The 23,472-nt window shown below is 32.4% G+C and overlaps 1 protein-coding gene across 2 annotated transcripts in view; it reads left to right on the top strand.

Annotated features, from left to right (window-relative positions):
• Positions 1-13,951, top strand: part of LOC134695894 (ATP-dependent DNA helicase Q5-like) — a 54,626-nt gene extending 40,675 nt beyond the window's left edge. For both annotated transcript variants that reach the window (XM_063557367.1, XM_063557368.1), the window contains exons 9-12: positions 1,702-2,763; positions 4,402-4,569; positions 11,136-11,211; positions 12,932-13,951. In XM_063557367.1, coding sequence (XP_063413437.1) covers positions 1,702-2,763; positions 4,402-4,569; positions 11,136-11,211; positions 12,932-13,020 — 1,395 coding nt within the window. In that variant the 3' untranslated portion in view covers positions 13,021-13,951. The remainder of the gene's footprint in view (positions 1-1,701; positions 2,764-4,401; positions 4,570-11,135; positions 11,212-12,931) is intronic.
• The last annotated feature ends 9,521 nt before the right edge of the window (positions 13,952-23,472 follow it).

Below are 23,472 nucleotides of genomic sequence, written 5' to 3'. Positions count from 1 at the left end.
TAGAACAAATGCTTATTACCACAAAAGACAGAGAGTTTGAATTTGTGTGGCGTCACTTTTACCTTTCTAGAGTTTACAAGATAAAAATGCTGAATTTTGATTTCTTATATCTTACTTAACAAATGCTTAAGTATGCTTCAATCAAATGTTATTAATTTTTACCCATGTTTATTTTCCATGAAAAAAATATGGAATGAGTCAATGGGATATTTCCCCCCTTTTTCTGGCCATTAAGCTTGAATGTTTTTGTGAAATATTTGTAATTGAATGTTAAGCAACCAATAATCAATCAATCATTCAAACATAAATATTTTCATCAAACTGTAAATGTTAATTGCAAAAGACTTAATTAAAATAATACAAAGCATAAAAATAAAACTGCTCAAAGCACAGAGTACTCCCAATTAATGATAGCTAGTTCAAAGCCAATTGCAACTTGTAGATAAGTTATGCTATCTGGAACTTAAGAATCAATCAGTACACTTCAAACAGATTTAGTGTACAGATGTCATATATAACATCAGAAATGCATATCCTTTTAGGATCAAGACTTAAGTGAAGATTCATCTTGGGTTAAAGGCAGAATTGAATCAAATGAATATTGTTCCAAATGTTAAACTTATTATGTAGGTAACATATTATGATTGAATTAATATCTATTAAAGGTTAATATTTTACTTAAAACCATTACACACTTTTTATCAGAATTCAAATTCTTGTGTTAACATAAGCATAGCAATCTGATGTACAGTAGTTGTCGTTTGTTTATGTAATATTTAAGTGTTTATTTTTCTTGCTTTTTATATAGATAAGACAGTTGGTTTTCCCGTTTGAATGGTTTTACACTAGTAATTTTGGGGCCCTTTATAGCTTATTATTCGGTGTGAGCCAAGGCTCTGTGTTGAAGGCCATACATTGACCTATAATGGTTTACTTTTATATATTGTTTTTTGGATGTTTCGTTTCAAGTCTCATTGGAACTCACACCACATCTTCCTATATATATATATATCACCGCTGCAGTGCAGGCAATTTGGTGTCACAATATCACAGTAGCATGGGATCGAATCCCGGCGAGGGAAGAGAAAAACATTTGCAAAAGCAAATTTACAGATCTAACATTGTTGGGTTGATGTTTAGACGAGTTGTATATATACATAATGTACACAGCCATGTATCACCATCATTGATGGCGATCCGATGAATAAATCTGTTGTAGAGTTGTCACTGACTCAGACGTACCTATAAATATAATTATTTTCTGTGACTGCATCTTACATTAATTTGTAGGATCCTTTACTATAGATAATTGAGCTGATCTGTACACTGCTAGATTAAAACTGATGAGGAAAGGTAACACACAGCCACTGAAAGCTTTATTATTTTGTAGCAACCAGGTGGTTGTGTGGTCTAGTAGGACGGCTGCAGTGCAGGCAATTTGATGTCACAATATCACAGTAGCATTGGATCGAATCCTGGCGAGGGAAGAAAAAAAAATTTGCAAAAGCAAATGTACAGATCTAACATTGTAGGGTTGAGGTTTAGACAAGTTGTATATATATATAAAAAGTGATGCATTGAAACTGTTATTATCTTTTAATAATTTTCTTATATATATATATATATATATATATTTATAAATATTTTATTAATGAGAATGTCTTATTTTCTGTTGTAATTGTATAGTTTAATCTGTTTCAGATCCGGGAACACTGCCTTGGAATGATTACATCTGACCTTTATACTAACTTTACCTCATACTACAAAGATATTTCTGCCAAGATGGCTGCCAAAGACTATGAACCTGAGTGTTGTGCTATAGATGAAGAATTTGGTGTTTTTAAGTCAAGTAAAGCTTTAAATTTGTACAAGGCAGCTGTTATGTCAAAATGCAACGAGATAAAGAAAACAACAAAAAGCAAAGATTTGCACAAATCACTTGTTCCAAAAGAATCAGAGAATTTTAAATCAAGTCCTGCTAGTCATTTCTCAAATGATGGCACGGATGATTGTGATACGACATCTGGTTTTAGCTGTACTTTTGTGAAGGCTTGTGATATGATTGTTAACACAAATAATGATTGTAAGACTGACCCTGAGTCAATAGTCAAGTATTCCTGTGATCCTGATTCAGATATATATTCTAACACTGATTCTAAATTAAAACTTTCAAGAAAGTCTGATTTATCATTTGATGGTCAAATTTGTGTTAAACCAGTTAATGATGTAATGGAAGAGAAACCTTTACAGCAATTGGAATCAGAAGTGTCATCTATTTTAGACAAATACCAAGTGAGAAGTCTTTCATCTAAATCTAAACAGAAGTCTAGAAGTGTTAAACGAGAATGTGTCAGATTTAGTGAAGACATATTATTTGGATCGGATGAGAATAAGTCTAGGATTTGTACATCAAGTGCCATGAAAACAGAGAGGATTGATGAATCAGATGAGAATAAGTCTAGGATTTGTACATCAAGTGCCATGAAAACAGAGAGGATTGATGAATCAGATGGGAATAAGTCTAGGATTTGTACATCAAGTGCCATGAAAACAGAGAGGATTGATGAATCGAAAGACAGAAAAGAAGTTAAATTGAAACATCTTAAGCTGACAACAGATGAAAAATACAAACATTCTTCTCGTTCAAAATCACATGACACAAGTGAAACTAGTGGTTGTACAGATGCTTGTCAAGTCAGTGATAAAAAAGATGAAACCATTAATCATGTTCATAAAGGAAAAAAAAGACCTATAAAAGAAGAGGTATTCATAACCTTTTTATGTTATTGTAAACCTTAGAGCTCACAGTGTTCATATACAAAATCCTTCTTCCCAACTCTTTCACACCCTGAGGTGTACTTCAGCTGGTCCCCAAACAAAAATGGGAACCAGTTCAGTAACAATGAATGCACACCAAACTCTGAAATAAATAAATGAACTAAAATTATAAATCATACAAAAATACAAGACTAACAAAGTCTAGAGGCTCCTGACTTGGGACAGCTGCAAAAATGTGGCGGAGTTAAACATGTTTTGTGAGATCTCAACCCTCCCCCTATGCCTCTAGCCAATGTCATGAATGCAGAAAAACAAAATCACAGAAATATGCACAGTAAAACTCAGTTTAAAAAGAAGTCTGAGTCTGGTGTCAGAATAGGTAACAAAAGAAACTAAGCAAAATGACAATGATACATAAATTAACAAAGGACTACTAACAGTTACTGATATGCCACCTCCTTGCCTCCTGACCATGATTAAAGGGATTGAAAGATTATGTCTTCATCATATGAACATCAAGCACAATCCCACCCATTAGGGGTTTAGTGTCATACCATAAAAAAATATAAACATAACCTGTATCATGCCAACAACTGGTTTTAGAATAAATGTGTTTATTTTCGAGGCAAAGACCAAATAAGTGAATCAATATTAAAGCTATAATATGCCATCTTTAATGACCTGACAGTATCTTAACTATATATCCCTTCTTAATAAGTGATTAAAGGTTTGGTTGGCTTTTGATGTGAATGACAACATTTTTGTGCTTGGTAAAGAATGTTACCATAAACTATTGGATTATTGGATGTGAAATAACTTATAAGATATCTGCATGTTAATTTATATTTACAATTGATGTCCTTGTGCCAATATTAAAGTATTATAAAATATGTTACTTTTTGATTTGAGGTACAGTGGTTCTCCTTCCACATATATAATGTATTCTAATATGACTTGCTTCTTTCAATTTGTGAATGAACCCATGCTCTAAATCCAATAAAATTTGTTTGCACATGCGTATATTGACTACTGCAGAATAATGAATTTTATCAAATTGGCATGCATTTAATATATATCATTAACTTAAAACACTTCCAAACTCTTAAATGATGCACATGTTGTTACTAATTTATTTATTATGACTGTAATGTGTTGCAATTCAAAATTGACATATTTGACCTAGACATGCTAGATATGACAACCGTTCATTCTGGCTGTTCAAAACTCCTCCCTCTGAAAAATCACATTGCCAGTTGTTTGCTTGTTTACAAAAAAGCTAGGGAGGTTCATGGAAGAGCCTACACACGCATTCCTAATTGGAATCAAAATAATTGTTGCCATCTATAATTTATTGTAGTTTTAACATGATTAGTCATTATATTCACGTTATTTAAGCCCTCAGCCCCTCACTATCACTGGGGCAAAAATAATCACAAATATAATGCCTACCCATGTTAAAAATGCAATAAAGTATAGCTTGCATCAATTATTTCTTAAGTATATGATTCTATTATCAATTATCATGCACCTAAAATGCTCCTATCTACCATTCAAATTCAATATCTGTCTTTTTTTTTAATTGGAAAAATAAGATTACACAATTTTATTCACTTTCTTCACCAGTGCGAAGACACAGACAGTAAAAAACGAAGACTAGAATGCAGTACTGTAACAACCAATATTAATAGAGGCCCAGAAAGTAAGCCTAATGGAAAAGATCTAAAGATGACAGCAGATCTTGTTGTCAAATATCTCACACCGCATTTTTCTGCTGGAAAATTTGTTTCTAAGGTAAAATCATAAATAAAAATAATATATAATTAGATATAACTATAGAAAGAGTGTCAAAAGAAGAAGAAATGCTTTTTTTTAATTTCACACCCTAAGAGATACCAATTGTTCACAAGAAGTTAAGGATACATTGTGGATATTGAGAAATTAAGCCTTATAATATTCACTTTATTATGTACCTGAAGTTTAACTTATGACATGATGACATACAGATTAGAAGCCTTTGCAACTATGAATACTGATCCAGCACGATTGACCTGGAATGTATTACACATATAATTTACTTGTATTTACTAAGTATATAATATAGAAAGATAGAAACCTTATAAATTCAAGCATTTTTAGTTATAAGTTAGATTAAAGATAATGATTTAATTAAAGGGAAAGTTCACGATTTTTTACTTATGGTTTAAATGTGTTCATTATGACATAATACATATATTCACAAAGTTTTATCGCTATATGTCAAGGTGTTGACAAATTCAAGTGAATCGCCGTTGAATTGTTTAATTATATTTGGTGCTATTGCTTTATTTGAATTCAAATAAGTTTCTTAACTAAAAAATGAACCAAAGTATGGAAATTAAATTTAGTTTTCGGAATAAAATGATATACACTCTTATCATTTATATTTGTGTTTTAAAAAGGGAAAATAGAACTAGTTTTACCAAAGCATTAGAATTGTCTTAAATAGGCAAAGAATGTAGGGGAACACTTAAATTTAGACATTTAAAAGCCATGATCAAATGAAAAGTGTACCTGTTATATATTTTTACTTCTAGCGTTTGGCATTAGATTTTATCTGATACTACTACATGAATAACACATAATCTCAGATTTAAGTGAGGTCGGAAGGGTTAATCTTATGAAAAATATAGATTATCTGATATCATTTGGACTATTGAAGGAGCTATACTATAAAAATACATAAATGTATTACCAATACACTCGAGATCAAAGGTTGATAATTTTGCTGTTCCAGTTGACTTTTACTAACATTTTTTTATTTTGATTTGAGCGTGCTTGTTTTTATATGACAGTTTTTTTTCAGTTCTCCTATCTTGTTAGGCAAAAGCAAACCTGCACAGTATATTCTGCATTTGTATAGTCTGAAGTTTACTAATTGATGATTGATCTTATTTCACATGTAAAAATGAATGAACAATTATTAAAAAAAAAACGGCATTCATTTTGAAACTTACCACTGTTTTCTAGAGTGAAAATGAAGTCACATATGTGAGGATATAAACAGGACGAATTATAAATAAAAAATAACTGGACCGGAAGAATAGGTGTTGAAATATAAATAAAAGTAAAATTGAAATTAGATAACATTGGGATAATCTATACATATTCTTACAACCACTCTTACATTTTGTAAAATTTTGTACACAGGCTGTATATCACGGATAGTTTTATGTTGGTTTAGTATATTTTATAAATTTTACCTGTGCACACCTGGTTCTCTCGCAATCACGCATGTGAATCATTGACCTTGTTCATTGTGTATTAAATTAAACAAGCCTGCCAGGAAGTCGATCGTTAGAATACATGAATATGTCACATTAACAATACCCCGGTAATTACCAATATTAAGCCATGTTTATTACAAGAAGACAAGACTTTGAACATAGGTCAAGTTTGTTAAAAACCCAAAATAAGCTAAAAATATACATTAGAAAAAAACTTTTACATAAAGAGATAAATATCAGGTTATAATAAGTATCTCAGGACTTTTTTCACTTTATTGACACTACTTTAACATTATTATAGCATAATTCCTATATAATACTTGATACTGTATCTGGGTGCCAAAAAAGTAAATTTAATGACAAGCTAAAACCATTGTACTATCTTACATTTACAGCTTTTTAACCTGACCTCAGCATTGTACGTTGAATATTTAACCCTCTTAAAAAATCAAGATGTCTTGTAAAGTATTTTTATGCCCCACCTACAATAGTAGAGGGGCATTATGTTTTCTGGTCTGTGCCTCCGTTCTTCCATCCGTCTGTGCGTCCTTTGTACCGTCTGTGCGTCTGTTCGTCCCTCTGTGTCTCTGTTTGTGCGTCCTTTCGTCCGTCTGTGCGTCCATTCGCTTCAGGTTAAAGTTTTTGGTCAAGGTAGTTTTTGAAGAAGTTGACTTCTAATCAACTTGAAACTTAGTACACATGTTCCCTATGATATGATCTTTCTAATTTTAATTCCAAATTAAAGTTTTGACCCTAATTTCATGGTCCACTGAACATAGAAAAGGATAGTGCGAGTGGGGCATCCGTGTACTTGGGACACATTCTTGTTTTTAGCTCACCTGTCCCGAATGGACAAGTGAGCTTATGCCATCACTTGGCGTCCGTCGTCGTCCGTCGTCTGTCGTCGTAAACTATTTCAAGAATCTTCTCCTCTGAAACTACTGGGCCAAATACTTTCAAACTTTAAATGAATGTTCCTTAGAGTATCTGATTTATAAATTGTATCCGAAGTTTTGATTTATCAACAAACATGGTCGCCATTGCTAAAAATAGAACATAGGGGTCAAATGCAGTTTTTGGCTTATAACTCAAAACCCAAAGCATTTAGAGCAAATCTGACATGGGGTTATATTGTTTATCAGGTCAAGATCTATCTGCCCTGAAATTTTCAGATGAATCAGACAACCCGTTGTTGGGTTGCTGCCCCTGAATTGGTAATTTTAAGGAAATTTTGCTGTTTTTGGTTATTATCTTGAATATTATTATCGATAGAGATAAACTGTAAACAGGAATAATGTTCAGCTAAGTAAGATTTACAAATAAGTCAACATGACGGAAATGGTCAGTTGACCCCTTTAGGAGTTATTGCCCTTTATAGTCAATTTTTAACCATTTTTCGTAAATCTTAGTAATCTTTTACAAAAATCTTCTCCTCTGAAACTACTGGGCAAAATACTTTCAAACTTTTAGTGAATGTTCCTTAGGGTATCTAGTTTGTAAATTGTATCCGAAGTTATGATCTATCAACAAACATGGTCGCCATTGCTAAAAATAGAACATAGTGGTCAAATGCAGTTTTTGGCTTATAACTCAAAAACCAAAGCATTTAGAGCAAATCTGACCTGGGGTTATTTCGTGTTACAGGTCAAGATCTACAATGTATCTGCCCTGAAATTTTCAGATGAATCAGACAACCTGTTGTTGGGTTGCTGCCCCTGAATTGATAATTTTAAGGAAATTTTGCTGTTTTTGTTTATTATCTTGAATATAATTATAGATAGAAATAAACTGTAAACAGCAATGATGTTCAGCAAAGTAAGATCTTCAATTAAGTCAATTTGACCAAAATTGTCAATTGACCCCTTAAGAAGTTATTGCCCTTTAAGGACTTTTTTCGCAATTTGTTCATCATGTTGACTTACTTTAAAAAATCTTCTCCTTTGAAACTGCTGTATCAATTTCAGCCAAACTTAGACTAAATGAGTTTCAGAGTATTTAGTATAAATTTTATATTTTATTTCCTTGTATGTCAAGAAACATAGCTACTATGGTTAAAATAGAACATAGGAGAAAATGATTATTTTTTTTGGCTTTTGAAGAAAATAGGACGATCCAAAAAACATTTAAATAAATTGAAAAACCAAAAGAATCATTGATGAGAGATTTAACCAAAAGAATTAAGGTGAGCGATTCAGGCTCTTGAGAGCCTCTTGTTTAAATATTCTTATCAATCTAGGTGAAGCATTACTTGATTTGATGATCTTGGAATCTATGTAGACTTCTTCGGCTTCCATTACTTGGTCGGGTAGAAAATCTATCAGCTTGACAAGTAATATTAACACTGATTAACGGACATGTCATGCCGTGTACTAGGACTCTGTGGTAATTAGATATCTGTGGTCATTAGTTTTCAAGATGGCGTCTTCCTGAGAATTTAGAGTTGATTTTCAAGATCTAGTAACTCACTTAGTAACAAACTTTGAATTTTTCGAAAAACTAAGGATTTTCTTACCCCAGGAGTAGATTACTTTAGCCGTATTTGGCACAACTTTTTGGAATTTTGAATCCTCAATGCTCTTCAACTTTGTATTTATTTAGCTTTTTAACTATTTTGATCTGAGCGTCACTGATGAGTCTTATGTAGACGAAACGCGCGTCTGGCGTATAAAATTATAATCCTGGTACTTTTGATAACTATTTACACCACTGGGTCGATGCCACTGCTGGTGGACGTTTCATCCCCGAGGGTATCACCAGCCCAGTAGTCAGCACTTCAGTGTTGACATGAATATCAATTTATGGTCATTTTTATAAATTTTCTGTTTACAAAACTTTGAATTTTTCGAAAAACTAAGGATTTTCTTACCCCAGGAGTAGATTACCTTAGCCGTATTTGGCACAACTTTTTGGAATTTTGAATCCTCAATGCTCTTCAACTTTGTATTTATTTGGCTTTTTAACTATTTTGATCTGAGCGTCACTGATGAGTCTTATGTAGATGAAACGCGACTGGCGTATAAAATTATAATCCTGGTACTTTTGATAACTATTATCTAGATGAATAAAGCTTTAATATTTTGAGAATATGCTTATTTATTTAGGATGAACATCAAATCAAATTTTAATTTTTTTGCAAATTTTCCCTTTAAAAACTGATCTCCTCTTATTAGTGAATCGTCTTTACCAAAAACCTAATATTCACAACTAGAAAAATCTTGAGCAGGGACCAAACTTAATGGTCACCCAGAAGCCCAATGCGACCAGATTTTCGGCTGAGCGAATATATTTTTCATCCTGATCGCCCAGCTGGCGATCACTAATATTTTGCATTGAATCCCATGTCTATCCTTACCCTTTATTCCCCAACGATAGAAACGAAAAAAAATGTTCCCAATCAGAAACCTGATTGTCTAATTAAGGTGGGAACATAGAACAGAGGATTTCCAGTAACCAGTTAGGTCATTTTAATGACCAAAACCAAGTCAGACAGCTATGTTTTTGATGCGAAATCACGATTTGACACGTTCACACCCCTTCTCTAAATATGTTTTCTTATAAATCTGTTTTTTAAAGCTTCTAGGATGAATTCATTATTTTTTAAAGTGTTTTCTTTAAGCTTTCGAAACTGAATTGCTTCAAAGATACATCCCAGTTGTTTAGGAAGTTATTACAAGTCCGATTTTGCAACTTGTTCTTCAATTAAAAAAAAAAATGCGCAAAATCTCATAAATACCCATCTTTATATCTAGAATGACAACCAATCTTCGATGACAATTAATTGCATAATAATTTTGATCAACACATATAAGAGGATGGCTTGGATTGAAATAACATTTTATAATGATTTATGGAAAGTTCTAATTGAAGCCTTTGAAGGGAGACAATTTTGGTGGGAAATCTTCTAAAATTAATACTGCCAAATCTTCTGATATATTTCTGATGGCAATAATTTAAACATTATGAAGTTATCACATATAATCTTTTGCAAACTGAAATTATCTTGAAAAAATATTTTGATCACAAATGTTGTTTATGCGTCTGTTGCACAATTTTTTTCCTTAAATAGTTCCCTAGCAGAGGTTTCTGACAAAATCAGTTTCTATCATCACAGACATATTATATACAGTTAGGGAGCTACCATTTGATATTATGGGGGGGCTAGGATGAAATTTGAAAAAAATAGGCAGGACAGGAGTTTTGGGTAAAAAAAAAGGCAGGATGAGACACTTGCAAAAAAAAAGTCAGGACGACTATTTAGGTAAAAAAAAGTCAGGATAAACTAAAAAAAAAAGGCAGGACCGAACAGAGTGAAAAATAAAAAGGCAGGACAGAGATTACAGCTAAAAAAAAAGGCAGGACAAAATTTTTCATCCTAGCCCCCCCATAAAAATCAAATGGTAGCTCCCTTATGATTATCTTTCAAGTTATTTTTCTACAAGTTTCGACTATCTTCTTTTGGAGTTATGATGATCTTCCGTAAATTTTCAATGGCTTTTATTTCTGTAACAAGGTCTCATATGATATTAAGAACACACACATACAACAATATTGTACATATCAACATAGCGGCTTAGTAATTCTTAAAAATGTGTACACGGAGAAATAACAAAAAGGTGATTTACCTGTTTTGGGCTGCGCCATGTTTGGATTACCATAATTGCAGTTACAGTGATCAGCTCACACCAGTGTATAATGGTTATAATCTGTCTGATAAATTTGAATATGTCTATCTTATAAAATTACTCCAGCAATCTCTATAATCATGATAGTATTGTTGTTATAAATGCTTTCAATTTAAGATCATAGTCAGATGATAAAGTGAAGAAATCACCTGTCTGCAAATGATCTGTTAAATTCAGGTTGAATAAAATCTCAAAGCATAGTATGTAACTGTTTCAAAAATTGAGTTGATATAAAAACCTTAAAAAACAAAGACCAAAATTCCTTTGTGGTTCGGTATTTGTATGTTCCAAAATCATTCCAAGTCTTATGCATGAACATCTATATCTGCACTTGCCTAAGAATAATTGATATCTATCCAATGCACCTCAAGTATTTTAACAGTTTGAACAGTGTCTTTTTATTTAATTTCAGGATTTATTTAAGTCTGTTGCCAAAATATTGTCACACAAAGTATTAGAGAAATGTGAAAGTAAAGATAAAGAGAAAGGTAACTTGATTTGTTGACAGCTAGTTCAGAGCCAATAAAAACATTAAAAACAATCATGCATATAAGACTAAAATATCAACCAGTACACATCTAACATCCAATGGAATTATGTGTAAAGACTATAAACAGTCCAGGAAAACATGACATTCTGTAAACATGGTTTTATAGCTAGCTAAACCTCTCCCATGTATAGTAGTCACATAAAATACCATTATATTGACAACAATGTGTGAACAAAACAAACAGACATAATAGGCAGGGTTTCGGCTGGCTGTCGCCATTTACGCAGTTAAAAATTGTCATTTGCGAAAGAATTGGGCAAAAGAAATATATTTATTTTCATCCATCTTGTTTATTTATTTTTTGGGGTTTCTCGGTCTTAACCTGATCAGAAACTACTCTGAATTCACCTTGAACTCGTTAAGATTTTAACAGAAAAACAATAATCAGCTGATTGCATTTTATAGCTATAGACAACAAAGGTCTAATTGATAAATCTGTTGATTTTATTGTTTGACAAATGGTATGGTTAAATGGCATCTGTAACATGAAGGATTTATTAACCACTTTGCAACGCACATGTTGGAAGCAAACTTTTGACTTCCCCTCTCCTTCTTTTAATGATAGTCCAGAAAATGACTACATGTATCTAAATGAAGGATAAAAGCTTTTGTTGTAAAAACCACTTCTTAGTACAAAAGAGCACACATTTTTCTTTTGAAGAAACTTTCCTAAAGAACAGTACATCTTTTGTGTATTATATGGTTAAAACATGTCCAAGAATTTTGTTTTATTCCGGGACTTATATCTTCTTTATTATTAAAAGTAAGTGCCCCCCCCCCTCTTTTAAAAAGTGGTTCAAAATATAATGAATTTTCCCCTTTTAAGTTACAAAAAAAATTCTTCTGTACAAACTCATCTTATTTAGGGGGATGGAGCGGGGTTAGAAAAGAAAGAAATTTTTAAATGAAAAATATATTTATGTTACTGGTGAAAAAAGTAATAAAGTGGCGAAAAATATATTGTTTTGGCAAAAGAGGTGGCAAAAAAAATATTTTACCCAGGGGAAATCCTGATAATAGGTAAAAATGGCAGTAGTAGCGGTAAAGAAGTCAACATTGTGCTATTATCTTAATCACTATTTAAACAAACATATATGTAAACAAATAAAAACAAAAATGCTTATAGACAAACCACATAAGCAATAATAAAAGACAAGAATACATTAGTTTACCATTGCACACTAACTTGATGTATTAGCTCTGAGCCACGTCAAATGAATATTACCAATACAGACTACTGTGGATTCATTTATTTTCGTGGGAAGCAATTTCCGTAGATTGAGGAAATCTTGCATATTCATGGATATTTGAAATCATGGTTTTGATAAAGTCTGCATACATTTCTAAAGAAAACTTGTATTTCGTTGAACATTTAAATTTGTGATTCCACTGTTCCCATGAAATACACGAAAATTAGTGTCCAATGAATATTAATGAATCCACAGTAATCAGTAAAACTAAAAATTTACAAAGACAATAAAAAAAAACTCACTTTAACACATTATTAGGTGTTACAACGAGGTATTTTTTAGTAAAAAAAAATGAATTGCTTTTTAAAATGAATTGTAATTTGTATAAATGTTTTAAACTGCAATAATTAGTGTATACATGTATTTTATGTTAGGTACTTGTTGACTATAATAATATTTATTTTTTAGTTAAAGACAAAGTGAAACGAACCATAAAGCAACTTTTTTCAAAGCGAACAGAAATAAAAAGTGTGGATGACATAGAAAACCTTTTATAGTATAAGAACAGATTATTATGTTTTCTTATAAAGAGGATTGCATTATTTATTGATTTAAACATGATTAATTAAAATCTCCTGTTTAACTCTATCTTCATTGTATACTGCTACATTGACAACAACACTTAAGTAAATTGTATCTTTTATTGATTAGATCTCATCATCAGGACAAAGTATACAAATTTAGAACCCTTGAAGTACAAAAAACAGTATCTTGTATGTGTCGTCATAATTGTCTATTGTTGACATCAATTACTATAGGAAACTATAATTATGTAATGTTGAACAGAAAATGAATCAAACATAGTATATTGCAAACGAAGTTAGGGATGACATCAAAAGTTCAATGAATTTTTCCAGATCAGCCTTTCCAAGAATCACTATCAATGGTTGTTTTTCCAATTTTCCCATTGTTTTCTCAGTCAACAGGACTTTTCACCAATAATAAAGAAGAGCCAGACTTCCATAAGAAATAAAAAGATGTGGTATGATTGCCAATGAGACAACTCTCCCAAAGAGACCAAATGACACAGAAATTAACAACTATAGGTCACCATATGGCCTTCAACAATGAGCAAATCCCATACCACATAGCTACAAAAGGCCCCCAAATTAATGTAAAACAATTCAAACGAAAAAACTTATGGCATAATTTATGTACAAATTAATGAATGGAAAACATATATGTTACACGGAAACAAACAACTACCACTGACTTACAGGCTCGTGGCTTAGGACATCACCACAACAAAGATACTAAGTACAGATCTGAGCAGTGCTGACCGCTAGCTGTTCAAAGTCAATAAAAGATAATTTTTAAAAAAATATGCATCTTAGACTAAATTTTTTTAATTTTTGAAAAGACTTCATATTATATTATATGATATTTCAATTGAACCTTCTATGAGCAAAATAAAATATGTAAATATTATTATTTGTTCTTATTTTGTTCATATTTTATAAGTTACATTGATTAGTAACCTATGATCATGTTGATTAACTGCAACACGCTATAAAAACAAATTGATGACTTAAAAAACAGTTCCCAATTGTCCCACATTTAAACTTCCCAATTGTCCCACAAACATATTCCCGATTGTCCCACAAAATTTCATTACCTTTGAAAAAAAAATTCGTCGTATATTGCTATCACGTTGTCGTCGTCTGCGTCGTCCGAATACTTTTAGTTTTCGCACTCTAACTTTAGTAAAAAAGAATAGAAATCTATGAAATTTTAACACAAGGTTTATGACCACAAAAGGAAGGTTGGGATTGATTTCGGGAGTTTTGGTCCCAACTTTTTAGGAATTAGGGGCCAAAAAGGGCCCAAATAAGCATTTTCTTGGTTTACGCACTATAACTTGAGTTTAAGTAAATAGAAATGTATGAAATTTTGACACAAGGTTTATGACCACAAAAGAAAGGTTGGGATTGATTTTGGGAGTTTTGGTTCCAATAGTTTAGGAATAAGGGTAAAAAAAAGGCCCAAATAAGCATTATTCTTGTTTTTCGCACAATAACTTTAGTTTTAGTGAATAGAAATCAATGAAATTTAAACACAATGTTTATGACCACAAAAGGAAGGTTTGTATTGATTTTGGGAGTGTAGATCCCAACAGTTTATGAATTAGGGGCCAAAAAGGGACCCAAATAAGCATTTTTCTTGGTTTTCGCACCATAACTTTAGTATAAGTAAATAGAAATTTATGAAATTTAAACACAAGGTTTATGACCATAAAAGGAAGGTTGGTATTGATTTTGGGAGTTTTGGTCCCAACAGTTTAGGAGTAAGGGGCCCAAAGGGTCCAAAATTAAACTTTGTTTGATTTCGTCAAAAATTGAATAATTGGGGTTCTTTGATATGCCGAATCTAACTGTGTATGTAGATTCTTAATTTTTGGTCCCGTTTTTCAAATTGTTTCATATCTTAGGGGTGCTTTGGCATGTAGACAGTTTCGTATTATGCATTACCTGGTATTGGATTTTAAATTCTGATGGGTACAATCCTTGCAGTAAAAATGCTGATAGGTCAATTTTTCCCATGAAAGCCCATCCACCCAATATGAACAGAAACTCTTCATCTGATAGGTCTTAATTTATAGATCTGATTGGTAGTTTTTCATGATGTTTTTTTTTTCTGATAGGTATGAACAAAAATCTCCCCATCCATCCCCACCTGTCAGAAATTAACTGGAATGGCCCAGTTATAAGGTCGTTCCTAGAACAGTCAACCAAGAATTCGAAAAGATCCTCATCAGAATTAATTATACTGCAATAGGGGATATGATTATCCTCTAGTAGGGATTTTAGTCTATTGTGATGAATTTTTCTCACACAATTCAGACTTTCACACTTGATTAGGAAATGTTTATAATCCTCAGGTCCTACCATGCACAATTTGCATTCTGCAGATTTTGTTTCGTCAAATCGGTTGGTAATACTTTGGGTTTTGTAAGTTCCTGTAAGTGTCCTGGATTTTATTATCCCTTTGCTAACATCTCTTTTATGATCTCTGACACTGCTCCAACAGAAGTTTGTTTTTTTAAAGTTCCAGTTGTTTACTTCCATATATTTGAGTGTTGATTTGCTTCTAGCAGTTTCGGTCCATCTATTTTTCCAGGTTTTGTCTATGACATCATGAGTCAATCGTTTCCAATTTTTCTCTGGATTTAGTATAATCTCATGTGCGGATGGAAGATCATAAGATTTGAGAGTTTTGTCCACATTTATGTACCAACTATTTGATTTATCATCTTTTGTACCTAGCTGTCTAATTCTAATTTTACACTCAATTGAGTTGGGATCTTTTGATATTCTTAGAAATAGGGAAATGACAGCTTTATGTAAGAGTTGCTCAATAGATTCGGCTCCGAGCAAGATATAGATAGCAGCATCTGCAGTTCTTTGTGGTAAGGATAGAATTTGCTTAAATGTTTTTTTCTGAAAAGCTTCTAATTTTTGGATATCAGTTTTAGTAATGTTGAGAATTTCAATTCCATAGAGCATTCTTGGTATAACGTAAGTCCGCCATAGTTTATACGATAATAGTGGATTTATACCATTTATTCCATGTAATCCAGCACCTAATAGTGAATACATTGTTGTTATGGTTAGTGTATTGCTATAAACTTTGTTTAATTGACTTGTTTCAAAATGAAGTGAGATTCTGACTACGTTTTTTTAAGTGTGTTGAATAAATTTTATCATGTTTGACGTTTTGGTTATAATAGTGTATTGCTATTATTTGAATTTTTCATTGTTTCAGATCAAAGGGACCAAGCTGTTAAAAACAATTATCTTTTGTGTTTTTCATTTAAAATCTTAAATCTTTTATTCATACCAAGCTATAAATACATTCATTATTTACACGTAACTAATTAAAAACAATAATCATGATTTTCCAATTATTCAACTGGAATTTGAATTTAAATTGGGCGCGAACGTGTAGAGTGCGAACGGACCTTGGGTGCGAACGTGCGAGGTGCGAACGTGTAGGGTGCGAAAGTATATTGGGCGCGAACGGACCTGATACCCTCTTGCAGCAGAGATTCTTTTCTCTACATTTCGATTATTTTTCTCTTGTCTTTCAATTGATGTTTTGCTTTTCGTCTATTTTTTCATTAAAAAGTTGAAGATTAATATCTTTATTCTTCTTGTTAATCATTAGAATTTCAGTTTTTTTGCTGTTTATCTTTACCCGATCGTTTTTTGTACAGATTTCAATGATGCGGAGTTAGGTTGAGGCATCATGTTTGCCATTGTTTGAAGAATTCAGAATACACTATTGTAAACTTTCACCAACCTTCGCAATTTGGGATACGTTTCTTCGTGCAGTTGAGATAGTGTTACAGAACTTAGGGCTGCACAGAATGGATAGTGGCTTTTACATTTGAAAATGGTAGCTGCAACTTTGCGATGCTTTTTCATTACCAATCGGACGAACTATACTAGGTGAACACCAGCCTACATATTGGATAAGTTGAATCTGTCTGAAACGGGAAAAATCTGTCAATTCCCTTTTCTTACTATACTAAGACGACCGATGTATTCTAATTTTTCTCCGCTTTACGTACGTCATTCCTGGTATCTATGATGATTTTATTTACCACAAAATAATAAGCTCAGAATTCCACCACGGTTTTTTACATTTTCTAGCTTTGTTATTAAACGCATTACTAATTCGAATTTATTTTCTTTGTATGCAAAGAGCATTATTGAAAATTGGTTCATCCTACTAGTCACTCTCTTTAAATGTAGATACTATTATTATTAGAATTATATAAATACTGTTTCATTTCTTTTTATTGACATTAATACATAGAATTCTCGAGAAAACAAACACAGGCATGTAATCAACATGTACCAGAACTAATGAGTGCGGTGGTAGGGGTATCGTCAGACGGGCCTTTGATACGAATCCAGTAGACATGTCGAATCAACCAATCCCACCTGAATCATCAAGATCAAACGACAATATTTTGTTGAACAATATATAGTGGGTATGATACAGATGTGTCAAGCATAGTTGAGCCGTTGGAAATTAGGGACATGAGGTCGAAATAACATTCAAACATAACCTAGAGAGCTTTAATAAAACAAGTTTTTTATTTTTTTACGTTGAAAAAATACATTTTCAGTGCCTTGTGTTGAAAAATACTTTAAAGATTGAGGCACTCTACAATTTTTAATCTGCAATGTCATATAATCTATGTTTCAACTTACAAAATGCCACAAAACAACGGTTTTTTTATCATTTTTATTGACGTTTCAACGTTCTTAGTTGTTGGTCTAGATTTTATGTCTAACAAGGATATAGTTGGTAACATTTACTTAGTAGAAGACATTTTTATTTTCAATTTTTGTCAAGTTTTGTTGCAACATGTTCAGAATAGGCAACATTATTTGGATAAGATATAAACTGCAGTTCAAATAAAATTGTGCAAATTAAGAGACCCATATTATTTAATTTGAGCTCATTTTCCTCAAGTTCTAACATCTGCTTTATTAATGTTCATTTCCCCCACCATACCTTAATATGAAACTATTCAAACTACTCTTCTAATCTTTCCACGAGTGATTTCCATCACTTTGATTTTATAAATTAGACCGTTGGCTTTTCCTGTTTGAATGATTTACCACTAGTATTTTTTTGTTCCTATATAGCGTGGTGTTCTCTGTGAACCAAGGCTCCGTGCTAAATGCCCTACTTTGTTCTATAATGGTTTACTTCAAACAAATTATTACTTTGATGGAAAGTTGTCTCATTCGAACTCATGCAACATCTTCTTATATCTATAATTTTTTTTAATTTCCCCCTTATAAATAATTTTTTCCAGTCCTCCAAAAACTTCATTTGGGTGCTGAATCTTTTGTAAAGTGCAATATGAACTAGAACACTTCTAAAGATTTATCGGCAACGACAGTTATGATGTTACAAGAACGATTACGTCAATAAAATTACCAAATAAACAGCACTGAACGATCTAAATTAAATAAACAAAAGATACGGATTGTTATTTTGCACTAAGAAATGTTCGCGTATTTATACGATCGGTTACTAGTCAAAAACGAAAGTCAAATCTGTGTGGCAACAATACATCGGAATGCCCTCACGGTCATCGCGATGTAAAAGAGCGTCCATGCGGCGAGCTGATTATGTTCATAGAGATATCGATTTATCAACGGGAAAAGTCTTTGATATTCAAAAAAAAGAACTGTTTTCCTTGTCAATTTTTTTTTCAATGTTAATAATAAACACATTTCCTGTTTGACAAGATTTTTTATTTTCATTGTATCTGAAGTTATTCAATTTATATTGTGAGGCTACTCAGTTGGCATCTTCAGAGTTCGGGACATCAGCATTTGCACATTTTAATTTGTTTGGAATATTTACTTATTTTACCATTTGAATATTCATTGTTATTTGGCGCTGTATTGGATTGGATTGTTTGAATGAATGTTTTTTTTCTTTTAAGTAATGATATTTTTTGTCTATTTCGATATAACCCATGTGGATAGGCTATAGCAGTGTGACCTCAATGGTTGATCCAGCCAATTTCAAAAGGGGTTTCCTGACCCAGGATAAAAAGGGGAACGGGGTCCAATCATATTTCCCCATTCAAATGCATTGATCGGCAAACAAAGGGAGTTTCCAACCCCCGGGTCCCACCCCCTCCTGGATCCACCACTGGACCTATATTAGATTTTAATAGGTCAGCAGACTATTTACAACCGCATTCAAATTCTGCCGTTGTATCATCACTTCAAATAGAATTAGTCGGTTAAACCATGTGATTGAAAACAATAGACTGAACAGGTTGTGAACACTTTCAACTATCAATAGGGTCAAGCAACATTTTCGAAATGATAAGTTCATGTAAGCGTTAATTTCGTTACAGATATGAAATTTTAGTGATATTGATCCTCAAACATTAAGCCGGTCATGAACTAAGTTTGTGAATTTTGTTTGCGGTTTTCTTGACATGAATTGTGATGTGTCATCGTATTCATTTTATATTAGAAAACTATAGCAGTTATATTAGAAAAGTATCGCATTCATAAATTTTTGATAATAAAAAAACATCGATATGATATAAGACAAACATCGCATTGATATAATAAAATATAGCAGTATCTTTGACTTACAGGTGGTTTTGGCTTAGCAAATAATTGAATTCATCTCAATTGCATTCCACTGAATTTGCTACGTGATATTTATTGAATGTGTACATCTACAAATGATAAATCGTGCATTAATGTTGCATTTATTCAACAATTCAATTTCTCGCTTAAATACACTTTGCTTGTTATTACATAAAAATAATTCATGGAAATAATACAGCAGACGTATGCCGTGTTAAATGTCATCCTTTTTAAAGAAAAGAGTCATTACTTTATACCGATAAATCTGCCTTTCTTCGTACAAATGCTAACATTCGTCTGAAATTTCCCACAATGTTACTCGTTGATATAAGAAAAGTTTTTTATCGAATCGCTTCTTCCATAGAATTGGGGAAAACTTTCATATTAGTAAGTAGTACTTTAAATTTCATTTTATTTTGTATTTCGATGTTTGACTTAAATATTCATTTCTTTACATTTGATATATATCTTTTCGGTCTTAGAGTAAAACATTTCTAAATGATTAATTTACGTTTCCGTTCAAAAACAAATAAAAGGAATTGCACACTAGCTACATATTTTATGATTTCGGGTTTATAAATAGATGGTTTCATTTTTATAGCGATATTTAGACTGATGCTTAATTCGAGGGACATTTTAGAGTAACGGTCGTCAATCTTCGGAATTTTTCGTGACTTACTCTAAAATAGAATTTTGTATTATCGCATGTTTTATTCAAGGGTTTGAACTGGTCAATGATATTGAAAATATGTTTCAGACATTGCTCTGGTTGGACCGAGAACTAAACGGTTATAGAATTAATGCGATGGTTTTGTTTTTACTGGTTTCCTTGTACTTGGAATGACGAGATTCAGGTTCTAGTCTATCAAAGTCGGTGGGAGCTGGTGGGTATGTTTATTCTATCTCGGAAGGTGGAACGTCACATACTGGATTGATTGAATATTTTTTAGTTAAAGCCGACTAGTGTGCAACTCCAAAATAAGTTATTAAACGGACACCTCTAACATTCTAGCATCATTATATTTTATTCAATTAGATAGCACTAATGTCAAATCCTTTATTGAATAACTGTACTAGGACCAATACTCTGTACTAGGACCAATACTCTTTCTCATATATATTAACGACCTACCAGACCAGAAACAATAGTTAGACCAAAACAAAAATACTGCTGTACAGTTTGGGATTCACACGCCTCGGCAAATGTATATAAATTGGAACAAGTACAAAGAAGTGCCATGGCCGATAGGTAGTATCGCCTCCCCTAAATTTTCTACACAATATTGTTTTTTAAGTAATAAAATGAAATAAATGAATAAACGAAGAACTTGAATTTATATTATAAACAACACAAGTTTACAGTTTTAACAGTGTTATCACGATACGTAATATATCTGTCATTTTCCGGATTTTTGATCGATAGTGAACTGTTTCAGTATTTGTTAAAACATTTTTCGTGTGGCCGTCCGTCTGTTATTCAGTATTCGTACGAGAACACATATAAAACTTTGCTTTCAACAGTTTTGAATAAAAATTTCCAATTAACATTTATTTAGGGGCTCAATTAAGCAGAAGAGGTTCCCTTTGTATTGTGAATCTTATATGATATGGGAAACTCGTTACCGGCTGAATCATCTGTTAGATCATTTTTTAACGTCTCGATCCCGATCGTACGAGAACATTATGGTGACTGTCTTATCTATACTATTAAACGAGAAGACCTAATTTTGGGTGTCGCTTCTCTTCCTTCCACAATAAATCAATCATCATGCGGCTGTGTCCTATAGGTAACATGCATAGTCGCATTTGTCATCCATTCTTATGATTATTCAGATTGAGCTATTTTGGGAGAAAAACGACAAAAAGGAGTCCGGAAATGATTCCGTCATCAGACTGCTTTTTAGTCATAGATAAGACTTCCTGTTTTAAACATGCACAAATACAACCAATCGTATGATAGATAACAAAAAAGAAAAATTGATAAGCCAATCAGAGCGTTTTCAATATCATGGTGTTTAGATCGCAAGAACCACAACTATGATACCTCCTTAAAACAACTATTTTTCGCGTTTATCTACATGTAATCTACGATTATACTACTTTAGTATATAGAGACTCTCTGTATTCTATCAGGGAATTTCTATATATAATTTATTGTTAAAAGGGAAAATAGTGATTTGGCAAAAATGAAAGTAAGGTAGAGATTAGAGGGAGGCAGGACCTTTTTCGGGGCGTCGGGATCGGGTGTTTTTAAACTCGGGATGTGGGCATTGATCTTTACGGGATCCGGGAATATATTTTTGATTTCGGGATATGAATTTCTTTAAATTCTGCATCTCGGGATTTCATGGTTTTAAGCCAGGGATTTCGGGATCAGGACCCCAACGATCGACAACCCCTAAAATTAGCCTTAGTCGGTATTAGTCATTTATACATCATTCAAATCCTACCATTGGCATACTAATAAGGCTCTCAAAAAAGCACTGATATATGGTCATAGAAGCATATTTTTTAGACTAATAAAAGTCTATATATAAGCAGTTACATTTATGTCATGTTTGAAACGTTGCAAATTTTAATTTTATTTTACTTTTACCAAAAGAAGCATTGCTGGAAAGGAGAGAATAATTGTGGTCGTAGGCCAGAAACACAAATATAATTGAATTTAACGGAAAGTAAACAAATATCGGACTTTGGAAAAAGGGAGATACCTTTTATGTAAATCGACAACCCCTCAAATTAGCCTTAGTCGGTATTAGTCATTTATACATGATTCAAATCCTACCATTGGCATATTAATAAGGCTCTCAAAAAAAGCACTGATAGATTGTCATAGAAGCATATTTTTTAGACTAATAATGGTCTACATATGAGCAGTTTCATTTATTTCATGTTTGAAACGGTGCAAATTTTTTAAAGCATTGTAGCAAAGGAGAAGAATAATTGTGGTCGTAGGCCAGAAACAGAAATATAATTGAATTTAACAGAAAGGAAACAAATATCGGACTTTGGAAAAAGGAAGATAGCTTTTAAGTCATTCTCAATACATAATATCTTTTACAAAAAATCATCCTACAACAGTTCACAAGCTGCATATGCCCGCGATATCGCGGGTGTGTTCTAGTTAGTTAAACACTCCCATTCGTTGTAGCAGGGACTTTCTATACTAAGAATATACTGGTTTACAAAGTCCGTGGTTGTAGTTATATACATGTCTGTTCAGCTTTCAACAATACTGAAAATCCTTGATAAAAAAATATCTTGCGTTTTATGATCTTGCTTTATATGTTTTTTACTAACCAGTTTGATTTCTAACATTTGAAAATATCTTAAAATACAGATAACAACTGTTTGCATAAAAATTACTTACAGGACCCAGCAATACTGATGTTTCTAATCTTAAAGTAAGGGAAATCGAAGGATCATTTTCAGCCATTTTACTGAGAGAGAAAAAATCTGCGTGGGGCTGCGCGCGTGTTTTGCATAACAATTGCTTCCAAGTTCAAGCAATACAATAGAGCTGCACGATATATTGTAACAGATATCAAAATACTAGCAGTGTGTCTAGCTGAAATGATAGAATCTAAAATGGCAATCATTACAAGAACGCACACTAAAACCCAGACTCCAAAATGTTGCACAAAGTCATCAATAATGAAATTGCAATACCATCGAAAGATATATTCATAAAAAGCCAGTCTAGAACAAGAACTACCCATCAACAGACATACAGACAACCTCAATGTTATAAAGCCAGTCTAGAACAAGAACTACCCATCAACAGACATACAGACAACCTCAATGTTATAA

This window comes from Mytilus trossulus, chromosome 14 (assembly GCF_036588685.1).
Source record: "Mytilus trossulus isolate FHL-02 chromosome 14, PNRI_Mtr1.1.1.hap1, whole genome shotgun sequence".
Taxonomy (NCBI): Eukaryota; Metazoa; Mollusca; class Bivalvia; order Mytilida; family Mytilidae; genus Mytilus; species Mytilus trossulus.
This window is presented reverse-complemented; position numbering and strand designations above follow the sequence as displayed.